This window comes from Tupaia chinensis, unplaced genomic scaffold (genome assembly GCF_000334495.1).
Source record: "Tupaia chinensis unplaced genomic scaffold, TupChi_1.0 Scaffold000394_1, whole genome shotgun sequence".
NCBI lineage: Eukaryota > Metazoa > Chordata > Mammalia > Scandentia > Tupaiidae > Tupaia > Tupaia belangeri.
In genome coordinates this window covers 2,466,161-2,482,611 of record NW_006159896.1, presented here as the reverse complement: position 1 = coordinate 2,482,611, position 16,451 = coordinate 2,466,161, and the positions used below count along the sequence as shown (strand labels likewise).

General features: G+C 53.9%; 1 protein-coding gene across 15 annotated transcripts in view; it reads left to right on the top strand.

The window, feature by feature from the left end:
• RALGPS1 (Ral GEF with PH domain and SH3 binding motif 1) overlaps window positions 1-12,256 on the top strand; it is a 284,196-nt gene extending 271,940 nt beyond the window's left edge. For 6 of the 15 annotated variants that reach the window (XM_006154099.3, XM_014590021.2, XM_014590019.2 and 3 more), the window contains 6 exons: window positions 915-1,020; window positions 2,659-2,751; window positions 2,918-3,023; window positions 4,712-4,803; window positions 5,300-5,359; window positions 10,016-12,256. In XM_006154099.3, coding sequence (XP_006154161.1) covers window positions 915-1,020; window positions 2,659-2,751; window positions 2,918-3,023; window positions 4,712-4,803; window positions 5,300-5,359; window positions 10,016-10,045 — 487 coding nt within the window. In that variant the 3' untranslated portion in view covers window positions 10,046-12,256. The remainder of the gene's footprint in view (window positions 1-914; window positions 1,021-2,658; window positions 2,752-2,917; window positions 3,024-4,711; window positions 4,804-5,299; window positions 5,360-10,015) is intronic. The other 9 variants (XM_027774052.1, XM_027774051.1, XM_014590025.2 and 6 more) reach the window with 4 other exon arrangements.
• Window positions 12,257-16,451: the final 4,195 nt, after the last annotated feature.

The window sequence follows — 16,451 nt, the reverse complement described above, 5'->3', positions numbered from 1 at the left end:
GGGCTGCGGGGGGTGACGGGGGAATGATGGCAATTATCCTAATCCGGGGGGGGGGGGGGCATGGGGTGATGGGAGTGCACCCAGCCAGAGGTCTGGCATGGGCCATGAGGCAGGAGGGGCAGGGCAAAGGCAGCCTTGTAAGAAAAAGGGGGGTGGGGGGGCTGGAGCCAGGACCAGCAGGGGTGAGGAGGCCCCTACCTGAACAGCAGTGGGGAGCCACGGGAGGGCTTTGGTGCAGGCAGGTGGGGGGGAGGGAAGTGGCAAGCCCTTGGCCACCATGTGGAGAGCGTACGGGAGGAAGGCACCAGAGAGGGGCACCCTCAGGCGCTGCTTGAAGGGAGAGCAAGTGGCCTGAGGTGGTGGCAGGTGTCTGGCTTGGGCAGCGGCAGGTGATGGTGCACTGTCAAGGGGCAGAGAGGAAGATGGTCTGGGGGTGGGCGTGGCTGGCGAGGGGGAGGCACCAGGGAGCACAAGCCTGGCGGATCTGGAGCTCGGAGCCAGTGGGTCAGAGTGGCCACGTGCTTGGACACCTTCACCTCTAGACAGTGCCTGAACCCCCACGAGAGGGAGACAGAGGAGACGGAGCACACGGCCAGGCCCTCCTTCCCACTCTGCCCCCTCCCACCTCCTCTGCTGCTCCTCAGCCACAGGGTCAGGTGCTGCCAGGCCTGGGCTGTGGGGAACCTGGTCACCAAACCTGGAGTGCTGTGGCCTTCAGAGTGTCGAGGTGAACTGGGCGAGTGTTCTGGCTGCGAGAGCCTGGGTGCTCTCTGTGGCCTCGGCCCCCCAACCTGGACCTCGGCTCAGCTCTGCTGGGTCTTCAGGCCTGTGCAAGCATCGCAGACTGCAGTGGGCACCCGTGGCCCCCATAATGAGCCCCTCCAGGACTGTGTCTGACTGTGGTCCCCCACCAGCCCCACCGGCCCGTGCATCTGTACTCTGGGGAACTCGGCGGCCGTGCCCACCATGGAGGGGCCTCTGAGAAGAAAAACCCTGCTCAAGGAGGGACGGAAGCCCGCGGTGAGTGCCGGCGCACCTGTGTACTGATAGCGTGAGGGCCTGGGTCTGAGCCTGGTCCTCCAGGGCTCCACTTCTGGCTGTACCCCAGAGCTGGCAAGGGCCTCCATTTTCACCTCTGTGAACTGGGACAAAATAGTGCCTCCCCTCGGAGGACCCAGTGAGAAAGTCGTGTGTGTGCAGAGGCCTGTGCGCCATGAGTCGGAGCTGCGAGAGGGCTTGGGGGCAGGTGGAGGCCGGGAGACCCCCCAGAGCATGAAGGCTGGCACAGCCCCAGGGAGCTGCATGTCCCAGGCATGTCTGCTGCTGTGTGCTGTTCCCAGAGGCCGGTAGCTTCCTCCCCAGCAGTAGCCTCAAATGAGTCAGGGGAAGCACAGGGATAAAGAATCAGGAGACTGCCAGGTGCCACCACCAGCCCATCGGCCACTGGTGCTGAACCTAGATGTCACTGGCTTCATGACTCCACGTGCAGGACCTCAGCCCCTTAGAAAGGCCTCTCAGTTCTTCCTGCGCATCCACAAGTTACCCACACACCCTCTATGGAGGTGTTACTCTGCACCACTGTCCTCTGGCTCCTGCTTGTCCCTGTCCACTGCCCACAGGGCCACTTGGAGATGCTCCCTCCACAGCATACACCTGGAGAGGCCGGGTCCCTCACTCAGCTGCCACCTCCTGTCTCTAGGTGCCAGGTGGCTCATGGGTGAGGAGGAGAGTCTTCACCCCCAGCCCTGGCCCACACAGACACTTGGGCCCAGAGTGTCACAAGGCTTCCTGCAATGCGGGCCCTCTTCCTGCCCTGCTGCACAGCCCGGCTTGCCTCGCTCCCTACCAGGTCCAGGCCGGGTCACTCATCCAGGGAGAGCTGGTTTCCTTAAAGCAGTGTTTTCTCAAATGCTGGCTGGCTCACCAGTGAGTGACGACATCAGTTTAGCGGGTCATGGCCAGTATTTTGGAGTAGAGTGGAACAGAGTGGGAAATGTCCCTTACACCTATCATAGATAAGGACTGTCTCGTAGAACTGTGTTAGTCCAACGTGTGTTGTCTGTGTCTTGCACACCTGCCACTGTCAGGGACAAGTCTGAAAGGTCCCTGCCCGTATCAGCTATGCGGATACCCATGAGCCCCTGTATGTGTGACACCTCGCGGGGGCACAGTATTTATTGGCTTTACCTTTGCAGACCCAAAAGCCCCACTGAAGTGATTTTCCCAAAACCAAGGAGCAGAGCTCCCTGAACGGGGGGTGCCAGCCTTCACCCCAGAAAAACAGAAGCAAGCCTGCACTTGGCCCTGTCAGATCACCCCACTTCTAACCATAAAGGCTTCAGAAACAAAGGCGTTCAGTCCCCTGAGAACGGCCCACTACAGACAGCAGGCTCTTCTAGGCTGTGGTTTCTTGGGTCCAGGTCACCTGGGCACATGGAAGCATGCCCGGCACTGCCTTAGAGAAGGTGACAAAGGGAAGGCTCTGCATAAAAGAGCGAGAGGAGAGGGAAGACGGCTCCCCTCCTGTGTCCTGGGTGTAGCTGGCATTGGCAGGGCATGGTGGAGGGCCAGGATGAGACCTGAGCTAGCATGGCCCGGCAGCTGGTCTGGAACCAGACGTGTCCCTCAGTCATCCCTCTGCCACCCCTTCCTCTGTAGCTATCCTCGTGGACCAGGTACTGGGTCATACTCTCAGGGTCCACCCTCCTGTACTATGGCGCCAAGTCGTTGCGGGGCACAGATCGAAAACACGTAAGTCCCACGAGAGGACTCTCGTGCCTGGGCTCCGGCGAGTGGGGACGGGACCTCTGGGAACTGTGGGGGGTGGAGCAGGAAGGCCCTTGCCTGGCCTGAGGCTGCCCCCTGTGGAGTGGAGGGCGGTGGCCCGGGCCTCTGCTGTGTCATTGCTCTCCTCCAGTATAAATCCACACCTGGCAAAAAGGTCTCCATCGTGGGCTGGATGGTGCAGCTGCCTGACGACCCGGAGCACCCGGACATCTTCCAGCTGAATAACCCTGACAAAGGTAGGCCTGCTGCCCTCCGCTCACGCCCTCTCCGCCCAGCGTGTGTTGGAGGCTACCACACCGGGAGCCCCGGGGCCAATGCTTTCCCTTTGCTTTGGGTGCTGGTGTGCACATGGTCCCTCCCTAGCCCACAGAACCTGCGGAGACCACGCTAGGTGTCTCCACGGAGTGTGTGCGTGACATGGGGCCATCAGAATCCATGTTGTGGCCTTACTTCTGGCTGCTAAGGCTCCTTGCCCCAGGAGCTGAAGCCTCAGTCTGGGAACAAATAACGCAGTGCTGGGTGAGGCGGGGCCACGTAGCTGGACGGGTCTCGGGAGACGGCAGGGACCGTGAGACTCTGGCAGTGCCCAGCCCCAAAGCCAACCCAGAAAAGAACCTTCTGACTTCCCAAAGCTCCAGTTTGCCTTCCCCAGCTATCTAGTAGTCCCAACTGCCTGAGGAAGGAGGAAAGGTTCTGGTACCATCCTGTCCGGGAGCCATGACTTTGCTGACATCCTTAGATCATAGTAACAGCTGACTAATCAGGCCATGGCCAGTCTCTTTGGTAGTCCATGTCACCTGCCAGAAGCCCCAAATTACCTGGGTCTAGACTCTAACCAGGTACATTTGCTTGGGCTGTAAAGTCCCTGAGCACCTTAGCACTGAACAAGAATGCTCTAGTGCAAGGTTCATGTACTTCCCAGTCTTGAGCTCGAATTGAGACTTGGACTCAGTAGATCTGGGATGGAGACTCAGACGCTGCATTTCTGACCAGCTCTCAGGCAATGCCAATGATGGTGCCTGTCTCAAGACCACACCTTGAGGGGCAGGGCCTAATGTTCTCAGCTGAGAAGTGATCATGGGAGTACGGGAGCCTCCAGGAGCCCAAGGAACAGAAGGATGTTGATTGCCAAGTTTCTGCTCCGTGTCTAAGTGTATGTCACATGCCTATAGCAGTGTGCCAAGTTTGGTTCCTGTGTGAATTTCTCCCTCAGTGGTTTGGGCCAGAATTGCCGTGGTTTCTGAGGAAGTCAAAGCTATGCCCACACAAGCTTGACTTAAGGACCTTATGGTCTTGACCCAGAGGGAAGCATTGTCCCCAGGCAGAGGGAAATGTGACACAAGAGGGTGGACAGCATCCACGGATAGAATTCAAGGGGTTGGCAAACTGGATTGGGAAAAACATTTTCAGTGACTTCTGACTCTTTTGATTATGTGTATAGGCATCAAATGTTAGGCAATACCTGTGATTTTTATTTCCCAGAGAAATCATAGCTATTTTCTTATCACGTTTTACTGCGGATATTTCAAGGTGTACAAGCTCACCTCTTTGAAACGACAGGACAGACCGCACCACTAGAACTTGTCTTAGTGAGTCAGCACAGAAGCATGTGTGGAGCTACGCCACTCCTGTTTCTCAGTAGTTTGATGACTATGTGTCAGTATGATTGATCTCCTTTGCAATTTATTTTATGCATTTAAAAACCTTATTCTGGGAAGGGGACCAGAGGCTTCAGCAGAGAGCCAGAGGCACCACACCCCCAAAATGGTTGAGCGCCCCATTCAAAGAGCCAGCTGGCTGGGGCGGAGGAGGTCCCCCTCCGCGGGCGTCACTGGCCAGTCCCCATGCCTGCGCTTCCCGTCATGCCGCAGCCTCAAGCTGACCCCACTGGGACCCACTGCTACCGCGGTCTCTCTGCCCTCAGGCAACGTCTACAAGTTCCAGACCGGCTCCCGATTTCACGCGATACTGTGGCACAAGCATTTGGATGACGCGTGTAAAAGCAGCAGGCCTCAGGTAAAGTGCCTAAAGTTCTGCCGGCCCTGAACTACCCTTCCTCCCCTTAGGAAATGGGGCTCCGTTCTTCCCTTGGGGCCCATTAGTCATGACCCCGGGCACAGTGTTTTTCCGTGAGATAAGGCACCCTTTGCTCAGCTTAAAATGAAGTCTGGCCCCAGACCAAAACTCCAATGCCCTCCCCCTATGAGGAGCATCCACTGGGCACAGCTGGGTGGCAGAGGTGGTACTGCCTGGGATTGGGCTCCAGCGTCTATTTAGAGCTGAATTCGTCTGGAACACTCCAGACTGACTAGTGCCCCTGCCGCAAACGCTTAGATCATAGTAACAGCTGACTAATCAGGAGCCGGCAGCGTGCCAGGAAAGGCTCTGAGGAAGGGGGTCTCGGCCCCTGAGAGCGCTTGAACAGTGCTCTGTGTTGGTGTGGGTCGTCAGGCTGTGGGGCCCGGCTCCTGGCATGGCTCCCCCACCCCCACCGCCACCCCTCCCCCGCCAGGCATCAAGCGAAATGCTCCACCCGCAGGAACTGGCCGAGCCCTCCCAGCGCCCCTGTGAGGTAGGTTCTCTTGCTGTCTCCATGTTATACTGAGGATCCTGAGGCTCAGAAAGTGCAGACACTTGCTGACAGTCTCACCATGATAAGTGGTAGAGCTGGGCCCTGACCCAGGTCTGCCCGCCCGGGTTCTGGCCCTGTTGCCCTGTTGCCCCAGAGCCCTCCTCCTCCACTTCCCTGGAAGCCCCTGCAGCTGAGCAGAAGGCCTGGGAGCACAGCGCTGGCGGTCCAGACCCGTGAGAGTGAGGGCTGCCCCAGCCTGCAACACCAGGTCAGGCAGGCTAGAGCATCCTGCTCCCTGGGGCCCGCCCTAAGCACCCATGTCAGCAGCGGGCTGGGTAGGTTGGCACTCTCTCCCCAGGCTGCCTGGGGACACAGCCGCAGGGCATGGAAGAGATGAGCGGTGGCTTCAAGGAGGAAGGCTGGGCAGCAGCTGGGCGCTGAGACCCTATTGCAGGCCATGGCTCCGAGGCCTGAGGGCACCTGGCAGAGGCCGGATCACACCAGGCACTTGGCCTGGGAGGACAAGGGCTGTGTTGTGTGTGGTACAACAGACTTCTTGGCCCCTCAAAGAGCTCTTATACATCAGCAAGGTCTCTAGTGTGTTTGCTAGGGCTCTGTGCTCAGCACAGTCCATTTTAGGATTTTCATCTGTGACAGAGATGAGGACATACATGAACAGCTGACCAACATTATAGGTAACAGAAAACGGAACCACAGAGATAGCAGCAGTCCTTGACAGACACCTGGACCAAACCAACGTAAGGGTAAACTTGAGGCAGCACAGGGAAGCTTAGAATAAATCGCTGTGGGAACCAGAGGTTGGTGTAATGGCTATGTCGCTGAACTCCCATGTAGTCGACCATGGTTCTAGTACCAGACCCAGTGGGTTAAATACACACTGGGCTCGTGTGCGTGCGTGCCCAAGATCCCAAGAGGAGAAGGCATTGCGTCATGACCATCCCCCTAGGGGGTGATTTCTCTCTTTCTGCCTCTCTATCTCTCTGTCTGGCGAGTGCATGCGCCCTATAGCAAAACATCTCAAAAAATAAATAAGTAAATAAATAATGAATAAATTAAAGAATAAACCACATGTGAGTTCCTTGACTCACCTATCTAGGAATTTGTCCTAAGAATGCACTCAACACGTGTACTCAAAGACTTAATGTTTAAGAATGTTCACTGCAGGCGGGACCAGTAGTTAGCATAATGGCTATGTCACTGGACTCCCACGTAGTCAACGGCAGTTCAAGTCCTGGACCCGGTGGCTTAAACTCACGCCGGGTGCCTGTGCATGTGTGCCCAAGATCCCGAGAGGAGAAGGGATTGCGGCTTGACCATCCCCCCTGGGGGGTGATTTCTCGCTTTCTGTCCCTCTGTCTCTCTCTCTGTCTTTCTGGCGAGCGCACGCGCCCTGTAGAAAAAAAAAAAAAAAAAAAAAAAATCCTCCTCAAAAAAAGAAAAAAAGAGAAAAAAAGGAAAAAAAGAATGTTCACTGCAGGGACCAGCAGATGGCATAGTGGCTACGTTGCTGGACTCCCATGTAGCTGACCACGGTTCAGGTCCCAGACCTGGTGGCTTAAAATTTACACTGGACACATGTGTATGGATACCTAAAATCCTGAGAGGAGAACAGAGGAGAAGGGATTGTGGTAAGGCCATTCCCCTGTGGGGAGTGGCTTCTCACTTTCTGTCTCTTTTGGAAGTGCATGTGCCCTATAGCAAAAGCCTCTCTAAAAGAAAGAAAAAAAGAATGGGGGCCAGCAGGTAGCGTGGTGGTTAAGGGCTGACCGTGGTTTAAGTCCTGACCTTGCTTTCTCACTTTCCTTGAAAAAAAAAAAAAAGAATGTTCACTGCAGCATTGTTCTCGATAGAAAAAAACTCTGGGGAACCAGCAGTTAGCGTAATGGCTATGTCACTGGACTCCCACGTAGTCGACTGCGGTTCGCATCCCAGACCCGGTGGCTTAAAACTCACGCCGGGCACGTGTGCGTGCATGCCCAAGATCCCGAGAGGAGAATGGAGGAGAAGGGATTGCGGCGTGACCATCCCCTCTGGGGGGTGATTTCTCACTTTCTATCTCTATGTCTCTCTCTGTCTGTCTGGCGAGCGCACGCGCCCTATAGCAAAAACCTCTAAAAAAAAAAAAAAAAACTCTGGAAATGCCATGACCCTCCACAGATCCCTGACACACCACACTTGATAGCACTTACAAACTCAGGGTCAGGGCCAGCTGGTGGCGTGGCGCTTAAGGCAGTTGGATCCCACATAGCTGACTGTGTGGTTCTAGTGCCAGACCCAGGGCTTGAAAAACATGCCACATGCATGTGCATATGTACCCAAAATCCTGAGACAAGAAGCGATTGTGGTGTAACCACTCCCCTGGGAGATGCTGCCTCACTCACCCTCTCTGTCCCTCTCTCCAGTGAGCCCACACTCCCATAGCAGATTCAAAACTAAGAAAGGAACAGGGACGAGGCAGAGCTGTGTGTGATCACAAGGGTTCTGAGGTATGGGGAGCAAAGCAAAGAGCAAAGCGTTTGGAAAAGGAAGGTCTCATTTGTATTAAAACGCATGTGCATATTTATTATATGTATGTTTGTTTGTATATAAAATTCCAAAAATGACATGCAAGAAACTAGGATTCCGTAGTTTCTAGAACACTTACATGTATTTTGCGCATTGAACAATACAATTGCCCAGTGCTTTTGGCTTACAGTCATCGCAGGAGCAAGGTGCTGTGGAGGCTGCTGTCTCCCCCCCCCCCGGGTACACAGTGGGGGAGGAGCTTCCCAGCCTCTTCTGCATGGCCATGGCCCGTGTCTGGGGCCCCTCCTTGGCTCTGAGTGCCTCTCTCTATGAGCACAGCACCCTGAAGCTTACCTACCATCCATAGGTGGCCCATGACCGGTGCACAGGAGGCTGGAGTGGCTGCAGGTCCATCCCTAGATGGGCCACCTGGGTGGACAGGGAGGGGAAAGAGGTGGGCTTTGGTCTCTGCCCTGTCGGGTCAGCAGCCTCCACACCAGGGAGGGACAGGAGACCAGGGAGGAACCAGAGGGTGGCAGCAGCCCCGTAGCAGGTAGCAGGGCGCTGGCTCAGACCGAGGTGGGGGAACTGGTGCTTGATCTTTCTCTTCTAGACTAGATCGAACTTCGCATGTAGGCACATGGTGTGTACCCCGACAGGTTCTGCAGCTTTCAGGTGTTTGTGCCCAATTTTCAGACCTAGGGTAAGGGATTTTTGCCCCTAGATTTCCCCCTTTTTATTTCTAATATGCTTTCAGCCAGATATTCCCACTCTGTGCTGTGCATCATAAGAAGTTGGCAGCAACCTAAATGCTCCACCACCGAGGGCATTAAGCCCTTCCAGCACATCCGTGGTGAATGCAGGGAGGGCGTGAGAAATGGTCACGTGGGACATCCCAGTGACTCAGGACCGCCTTCCTCCTTTGTGGAGCCGCATCTGTTATCTCGGTTTTTACTAACACGGAATGTGCTTCAGCCTTGTTTGTAACATGAGATGCAGATAGCAGCAATGGAGCAAGCGCCTGTGTCCCCACCAGCAGCACCTCCCAGGGCCATGGAACACCTTCCCTCCTCCACGCGCTTCTTCCTATCCTTTGTCCCTCCCTCCCACCCCAGACCTGTCACCTCTGCCCCATCCGTTTGCCACTCCTTTATAATTTGAGAACTTGGATTTGAGTCCTTCATGTATGGCCTGGGGAGCATTTTAGAAAACTTCCTAAAAATAGAACGAGAGCCAGATAGCTGACTTGCTTTTCTCCCACGACGTGCTCCTGAGTCTGTGTCAACACACGCGGCCGTCATTTATTTCTTAGTACTGGGTCTTGTTTGGTTTTCTGTTTCTCGTATCAGTTTTTCTCTTGGTCCTCCCGGGGTGAGTTCCTCCTTTTTGCTCTCGTGAGTAGTCTGCGGCCACCATCCTTATGCCTGTCTCCTGGTGCATGGAGGTGCATTGCTAATTCCTTCTGACCAAATCAACACCAAGATGGGTCGTTTTTCGGTGAAACTGATTCTAACCATTCTCCTAGGAGCCCACAGCGGAGGGCTGGGGCCGGAGGGCTGGGGCCGGAGGCCTGCTGGCAGCTTTGAAGGGAGGTGGAAGCACTCCGAGCTTGGTCTGGTGGTCTCGCTAGTAAAGAGTCTCAGACCTTGTTCTGGGGCACTGTTCTGAGACGGTCTCCCCAAACTGACCTCTTACTTGCTGATTCCTGCCCTCCTCTAACAACGCACTCCTCCCCCGGCTCCCCTGCAGATGCCCCCTCCCACTCCAAGTGCAGCTTTACCTTGAGTGGAGCGTGGTGGTAGAGGTGGGCTCTGGGGTTTTAGCCCTGCCACTTACGTGCTGTGTGCCTAACGCCTCTAAGCCTCAGTTTCTTCATCTCTATAATGGGGATGATTCCAGGACCTGCCTATTGGGGTTGATGTGAGGACTTGGGGACACAAGCATATGTCTTCACATATGATGTCAAGCACTTAACAAGTGTTGGCTGCTCTTATTACCACACCCTCTGCCCACCTGACCTGCTCATTCACAGTCTAATTGGGAAAAACCTGGTCCTGACCCACAGGGACCACCCCTTGTCCCTTCCCGACTGGCCAGAATTCTGACCAAAGGCTGAGCTTTCTCTTCTAGGTTCCTGCAAACCTTATGTCATTTGAATGAGTCTCTGCAGGACGTGGCGTGACTTCAGAGGCTTCTGGGAGCCAGGGCTGGGACTGGTGGAGAAGAGCAGCCCTGAGCACAAGTGGTGGCCAGGGTGCTGGAAGACTCACAGCCGGACTCCCGGGGATGCAGCCTGGAGCTCACAGTCCCAGAGGGCTCCCCCAGGGTGGGATCTACCTGTCAACGCCCCCGGCGACTCTCACCACGCTCATTCTGCAGCCCTCCCTTGCAAGGCAGCGGTCGGACCCCAAACTGCACACTCCCACTCGCTCTCTGGGCCGTCGTTCGTCCACCAGCTGCTTCTGCGACTAGAGAGAGCATTTGACCCACGTGGTCCTCAGTGCTTTCACTGCACAAGGAGTGGACAGCGCTCCCCTGCGAGAGGGGCCAGAGGGAAGGAAGAGGCTGTGGAACAGGCTTTTTATACCCCAAGTGCATGGGGTTGCTCGCCCACAGAACTGCCTCCGATTTTGTACAACCCTGAAGCGTCCTCTGCGTGTGCGTGGCGTACGTGTGTGTGTGCGAGCGAGTGTGAACTCTCTGAGAAACATGCATTTTGGCACAAGACTTGTGACATCACACAGTCCATTCGCTCTGAGGCCTCGCGTTTACCTTCAGTTATAGCCTTGCCGCCGAGGAAGGCCACCGTCCCCCTGTGCTAAGGGTCCCTTGCATTCTTTTACTGTAAACAAACAATGCCTTAAATTGTGTCTTGTTTTCTGTTCCTATGGGTGCTATTCATCTGCAAGGCCTGCTCTCTGGGCCCTGTCCCTTCTAGGCCTTGTTGCTGTCAGCCCTCTGAGACAGGACCTGGCTTCAAGACTGTGGACTGGGCTGCTGGCCTGCCTGCTTCCTCCCATGCTCTCTCCTGGCAGGGCCTAAGGCCCTTCTCTCACCCCCACCACCATGCCAAATGGGAAGTTGTGACGTTTTCTCCAAGCTCTCTTCGAAGCAGCTCGGAGGCCACCGTGCTCACAGTGATCGGCTGCACAGAAGCCACTCTGCACCAACCTGTTACCGCTGGGCCAGGCTTTTGCTCCCGTCACCTCTCCCTTTGCCTCCACTGCCAGGGCGGGGCCCACCAGGATTCCTGATCACACCGGGGAGCTGAGTGACAGACACTGAGGCCTTAAGCTCCACAGTCTTGCCCCCAATGAGGCCACCAGCAAGTTCTCCATCATCCCAGTCCAAGGGTGCAGTCGTTGATGGCCATGTGACAAGAGATCAAAGCCCCAGGGGGTGAACGGGCCAGCTCCGGCATTCAGCTAAGAGCTCTTCACACGAACAACGTCCTTTGTCATATTTAAAAGTGACTTTTATTTTGCACAAACACATTCTTATTCAAAATAATGACTTACTCTTTATCACCATCATGTCCCCCCCAAAACACACACACACACCTCTCTAATCTCGTTTCTGGATTCTGAAAATGAATCCCTTAAACAGTTTTTCTGAGAGACCATTTCTGGGTCCTTGTCACTACTGTGATTTCAGAATTCACACTAATTGGACATCAAACTACCCTTTCTGGGCAAGATGCTTCAACACTGCATCAAAACTAGTAAACTGGAATAGCTCGATTTTAAAATTGCCAAAGAACCCCCCCACTGTATTTTGATCAAATAGTGACAGCTTCTCCAAAAAGTCAAATGAGTTGGTGAGGAAAGCAGTTGTCCTCAGGGTCTAATTTTGTGTCTGAGGTGTATTGTACTCAGCAACTGACTCTCCTCCAGGTGAAGAGTAGGATGCTTTCACGCCAAGAGAAACCGCAGGTGCAGAGTTGGTGTCACTCATCCTTGACCACAGGTGCTTTGCACACCCACCCATCGCCAGGTCTGGATGTGTGCACCTAATTCTACCAGCAACCCCTCCAGTTAGCATCGACGGGTTGAATGACAACACCAACCACTCAAGACACCTCTGACCAGAACCAGGCAGTGTTAGCATTTTAACCCACAGAGAATCTGATTCTACCTGCCAACTTCTAGAAAGTCTTAATTTGGGTGAAAGTGCAAGACTGATGTTTCCTTTTCCTTAGATTTCCTCACTCTTCAAACATGTGCAGTATTACAGATGCCAAGTCAAAATCCCAGAATTCAAGCTCTGCTAAATCTAGTAATTTCCTTCCCTTACGAATGTTTCCTTTTTTTAGAGAGAGAGATTTTTGCTATAGGGCATTTGTGCTCACCAGAGAGATAGAGCGAGACAGAGAGACAGAAAGCAAGAAATTACCATACAGGGGGGATGGCCACGCCACAATCCCTTCTCTATTTTCCTCTCGGGATTTTGGGCATACACGCACATGCACCCAGCGTGAGTTTAAAGCTGCCAGGTCCAGGACTCGAACTGCGGTCGACTAGGTGGCAGTCCAGCAATAGAACCATTCCACCATCTGCTGGTCCCATGAATGTTGCTTATCTTCCATGAGTATTTTCTTTTGAGTCTCATTTGAAATAGGGCAATCAAAAAAATTTCAAAGTATTTAGTCTTCCCACTCAATGAGACTGATTGCATATCCCCTCCCAGAAACATTCTTAGCTCAGACTCTTGAAGACTGTGTTTAGACTTTGATGGCACAAACCTTGTAGAGCTGGCAAGAGCCTCGAGCACACCAGAAGAACCCTGAAAGATACTCAGCTCTCCAACAGGGGCTCAGGACCAAGCCTGTGTGTTAAGTTCTAAGTGTCCTCCCTGTGTGTTTTGTCCCTGTAAGCCTGGGACAGAGGGGCCAGGTACAGACCACCAAGGGAGACATCCATGGAGGAATTTTCACCTGGAGGAAGACATTTCTGCTTTTTGCTCCGTGGGTGCTTCACCGTGCACAAATGTTTGTGAAACCACTGAAGGTGTTATGTCTTGCCTGCACCTGCTATATCATTTTCTCAAGCAAACAGGTCACGGTGCACAAAAGGAAAATCATAGGACCCTGTCTACACACGTAAGAGTAGCCAGCAGCATTATGCTGTCTCAAGAACAGCCCACTCACTCGCTTCTCCCTGGGAGAAATTCTTTCCCTCTCGTTTTGTAACTCAAGGTCAGCTAGGTGCATTCCAGTAACTGAAATGCTTCCTGGAGGACTGATCTGGTGGAGAGCAGCGGAAATACTGTTCTGAGCATGACAGTGAGAGAGGGTAGCCCCCTCCCCTCCCCTGAGCAGAAGCCCACTCAGCACCTGTCAGACCATGGAACCTATGGGGGAGATGCCGAAGGGATTCTGTTTAGGAAAGAATCCACTCTTACCAACCAAATTCATAAAGCATTGTCTTTCTCTTACCAAGGCCAGTCTCTTTATCTTACCCCCAACTCCCAAGCTCAAGCGATGTGTCTTTTAGAGTGCTACTTTACAGATGGGAATGGTTCGTGCAATGGGAAACTGGTCACCTGCAGGTTCTTGCCAACTCATGTTGGCCCAGAGCTCTTCGCCCACGTTGCTGACGCTCATAACCACCAGGTAAATGTTGCCAAAAACACAGCCTACTTCTTGTCTTTGTGACTCGTAAATGACTTTAATCAGCCCCACAGCACCTTGACATGTTGGGTGATGACCATGTTTTATAAAGAACCATGAGAGTACCTTTGAAAGAACAGTCTGCACAAAACCATCCATTCATTCATTCACCTCTTTAGCTAGTGCATCCTATGTGCCAGGCTCTACTTGGGATATAGAAGTCTGAGAACAAGCCAGATCTGCTGATCCTGCCTTCGCGGAGCTGACAACTCAACAAACAAAATAATCCCCACTCCAGCATCTCCTTGGACAAGACCCTGCCTCTCCTGGCACTGGCTGCAAACCCTGTGCACAGATTGTCCTCAAAAGTCTTCAGAGAGCTCAACAGACTGCATAGCCTCTCAACCCGTGAGATCGGTTGCAAGGACTAGATAGAGTTGCTGTCTTAGGGTGAGTTGGACAGAACGTCAGAGCTAGGGTCCAGTACACTGGCACTCCAAAAGTGGGAGGAGGGGGTGGGGTCAGAGTGTTCACAGTGTTTATGTCTTAGGCTTTTGTTTTCACTTCAATGTTAAGTACACCTACAGATGGACAAGCCCTGCATTTTCAGGGCTGTTGAGAGCTTTACTATGGATGCCAGACTGCCTCACAGCCCAATGCCGTGCAAGCGTGTGCACCCCACAGGTGGCCCTGAAACCCCCGCTCACGGCAGCAGCACATGATAGGTCATCTGTCCGTTTTCAAACCATTCATCTAATCCATTTCTGGACGACTGTGACCATTCGGTAACAAAATAATAGTCATTCCTTTAGTAGTGTGGTATAATCTTTAATAAATTTTGTGCCAAAATGCATGGTTTTCCACTTAGCATTCAAAATGTTACGTAGAGAGTAGTTTTCAATTTCTTATGTATTCAAAGTAAGTTGAAAATCAGTTTCTACATTTTAATTTGTTTCGTGTTGAATCCGTTGCACTCTCCTAGGCTGTCTTTTTTTCAGCAGAACCCTGCATGCAGTCGTGTAAGGACTTTCTCTAATTCTTGTGAATTGTCTCACCCGCAATAACCCTTGGACATCAGCCCTCGGCGGGATTCTTTAGACTTTTGGTGAAGTATTTTGTTACTTCAGTCTCGTATCAAGTTGCTGTATTTTTCAGCTTGTTACACTGATAATTGTTTCACTAATTAAATACTTTAATGTACAGACATCTTTGTTTACTTTGAAATTAAATGTGTTTTCCAATGAGTATTGCTCAGTTTATTAAAGACTCATGTATTCACTTAGCAAACAGTCACTATGCCAAATACAGTGAAGGAGCCATGGGTGCACAGAGCTTAACCCAGAGGAAATGAGGACATATGTGACAAAAAGCAGCAGCAGGTTCAGGAAGGGACAGAGCCCATGCTGTGGGTACTCCAGAGGGAGACGGGGGACCTGGGGATGCTCCACGGGGCATGGGGCATTTGGAGACTCAGTTCAGAGATTGCAAAACACAGAGGTAGAAGAGGCAGGGAGACAGGTGAGGAGCAGGATGAGGCTGGGGAAAAGAAGGCAGCCCATTCTCACTGAGTACAGGGTTGGGGATAGTGGATTCACGCCTGAAAAGAGAGTTCATGATGTGGACGGTAAACAATGCACTCTAGGCTGCCTGAGAAGGAAAGGACTGTCCTGCAAGGGTCTTGTGGAACTTGAGAGAGGAGGACCACAGGAGTCTCCCGAGGGCCTGGAAGGAGAAGTGGAGAGCCCCTACTTCTTTCTTTCTTTGGAGCTTCCAATGTCTCCTCTCACCTCTCTCTCTCTCCAGACCGGCTTCTCTGCTTGAGTGTGTGGCAGCAGAGGTGTCAGGTCCTGGCAAGGAGGCTCTGGAGAGTCACTGAGGGAGTGCACCATGGAGTGCACGGTCCAAGAGGCTGTGGATGCCTGGCCTTGCCTGCTTCAGCTGCCTGGCCAATGCCTTCCAAAGCTGCAGTGGTGGTTCTCCTAGCACAGCTCCCACACCACACTGCTTGGACCTTGCCCCACCATCCCAGTTCCATGCCAGCCTAGCTGCGACAAATGCTGAGGTAGCCCTAGCTCATCCCTTTCTCATGATAGCACAATGACGTCCAGCTTTACCCAGACAGGGTCGCTGCCCTCAGTGCAGTGTTCCAAGGCCCTGAGATAGATGCATCGGATTTGGGGAGAAACGAGAATCAAGGTGCCAATGGCCGTCGCGCAGTGGAGAAGTCACCAAGTAAGACCTGATTCACAAAGCTCCAGCCCTGAGCCCCACGCGCCAGCACTGCACACGGCCACCAGGAGACAGCAGCACTCTCCTGATGGAGACTTGACTGTAGAAAGCCTGTTTAGCCTGAGGGCCGGAGCTCTGCCGCAGCGCTGGAGCCAGTCAGCAGAGCTCGTTAGGAAGGTGAGAAGCGGCGGCGGCTGGGCGTGGCCACAGGGGGCGTGGTCCTAAGTGGGCGTGGCCGTGTGTGTGCGGGGCAGCTCGCATGCCGGGTGGGGCGGTGGGAGTACCCGGGCTGGGCGGGATTGCTGGGGGCTGGGGGAGTGAGCCGGTCCGGGCATAGACTAGGGTCTTTGGAGGGAAGCGGGAGGGCTCGGGCACGGGGCCAGGCCTAGGCATGTGGGTGAGACGTAGGGAAGGGCGTCCCCAGGAGGGGCGGCGTTCTGATGGAAAGGACCTGTAGGTGAGCAGGGGTCGGGGCTGCGAGAGGCGACGGTCCAGGGAGCAGAGCCTTGGGGTGAGAGATGGGTGGGCGGGGCCTAGATCTGTATTGAGGGGCAAGAAGAGGTGGGGTCGTGGACCGGACAGAAATGAGGCGAAGGCGGGCTCGTGGCGGCGAGGCGAGGAAAGTCTGCGGGAGAAACGCTGTGGAGCTGGAGCCGGAGCCGACTGACCGGAGCTCGGGAAGGGGCCGGGCGGGACCTGCACGGGCCCGAATGGCGCGGGAGTTGCCGG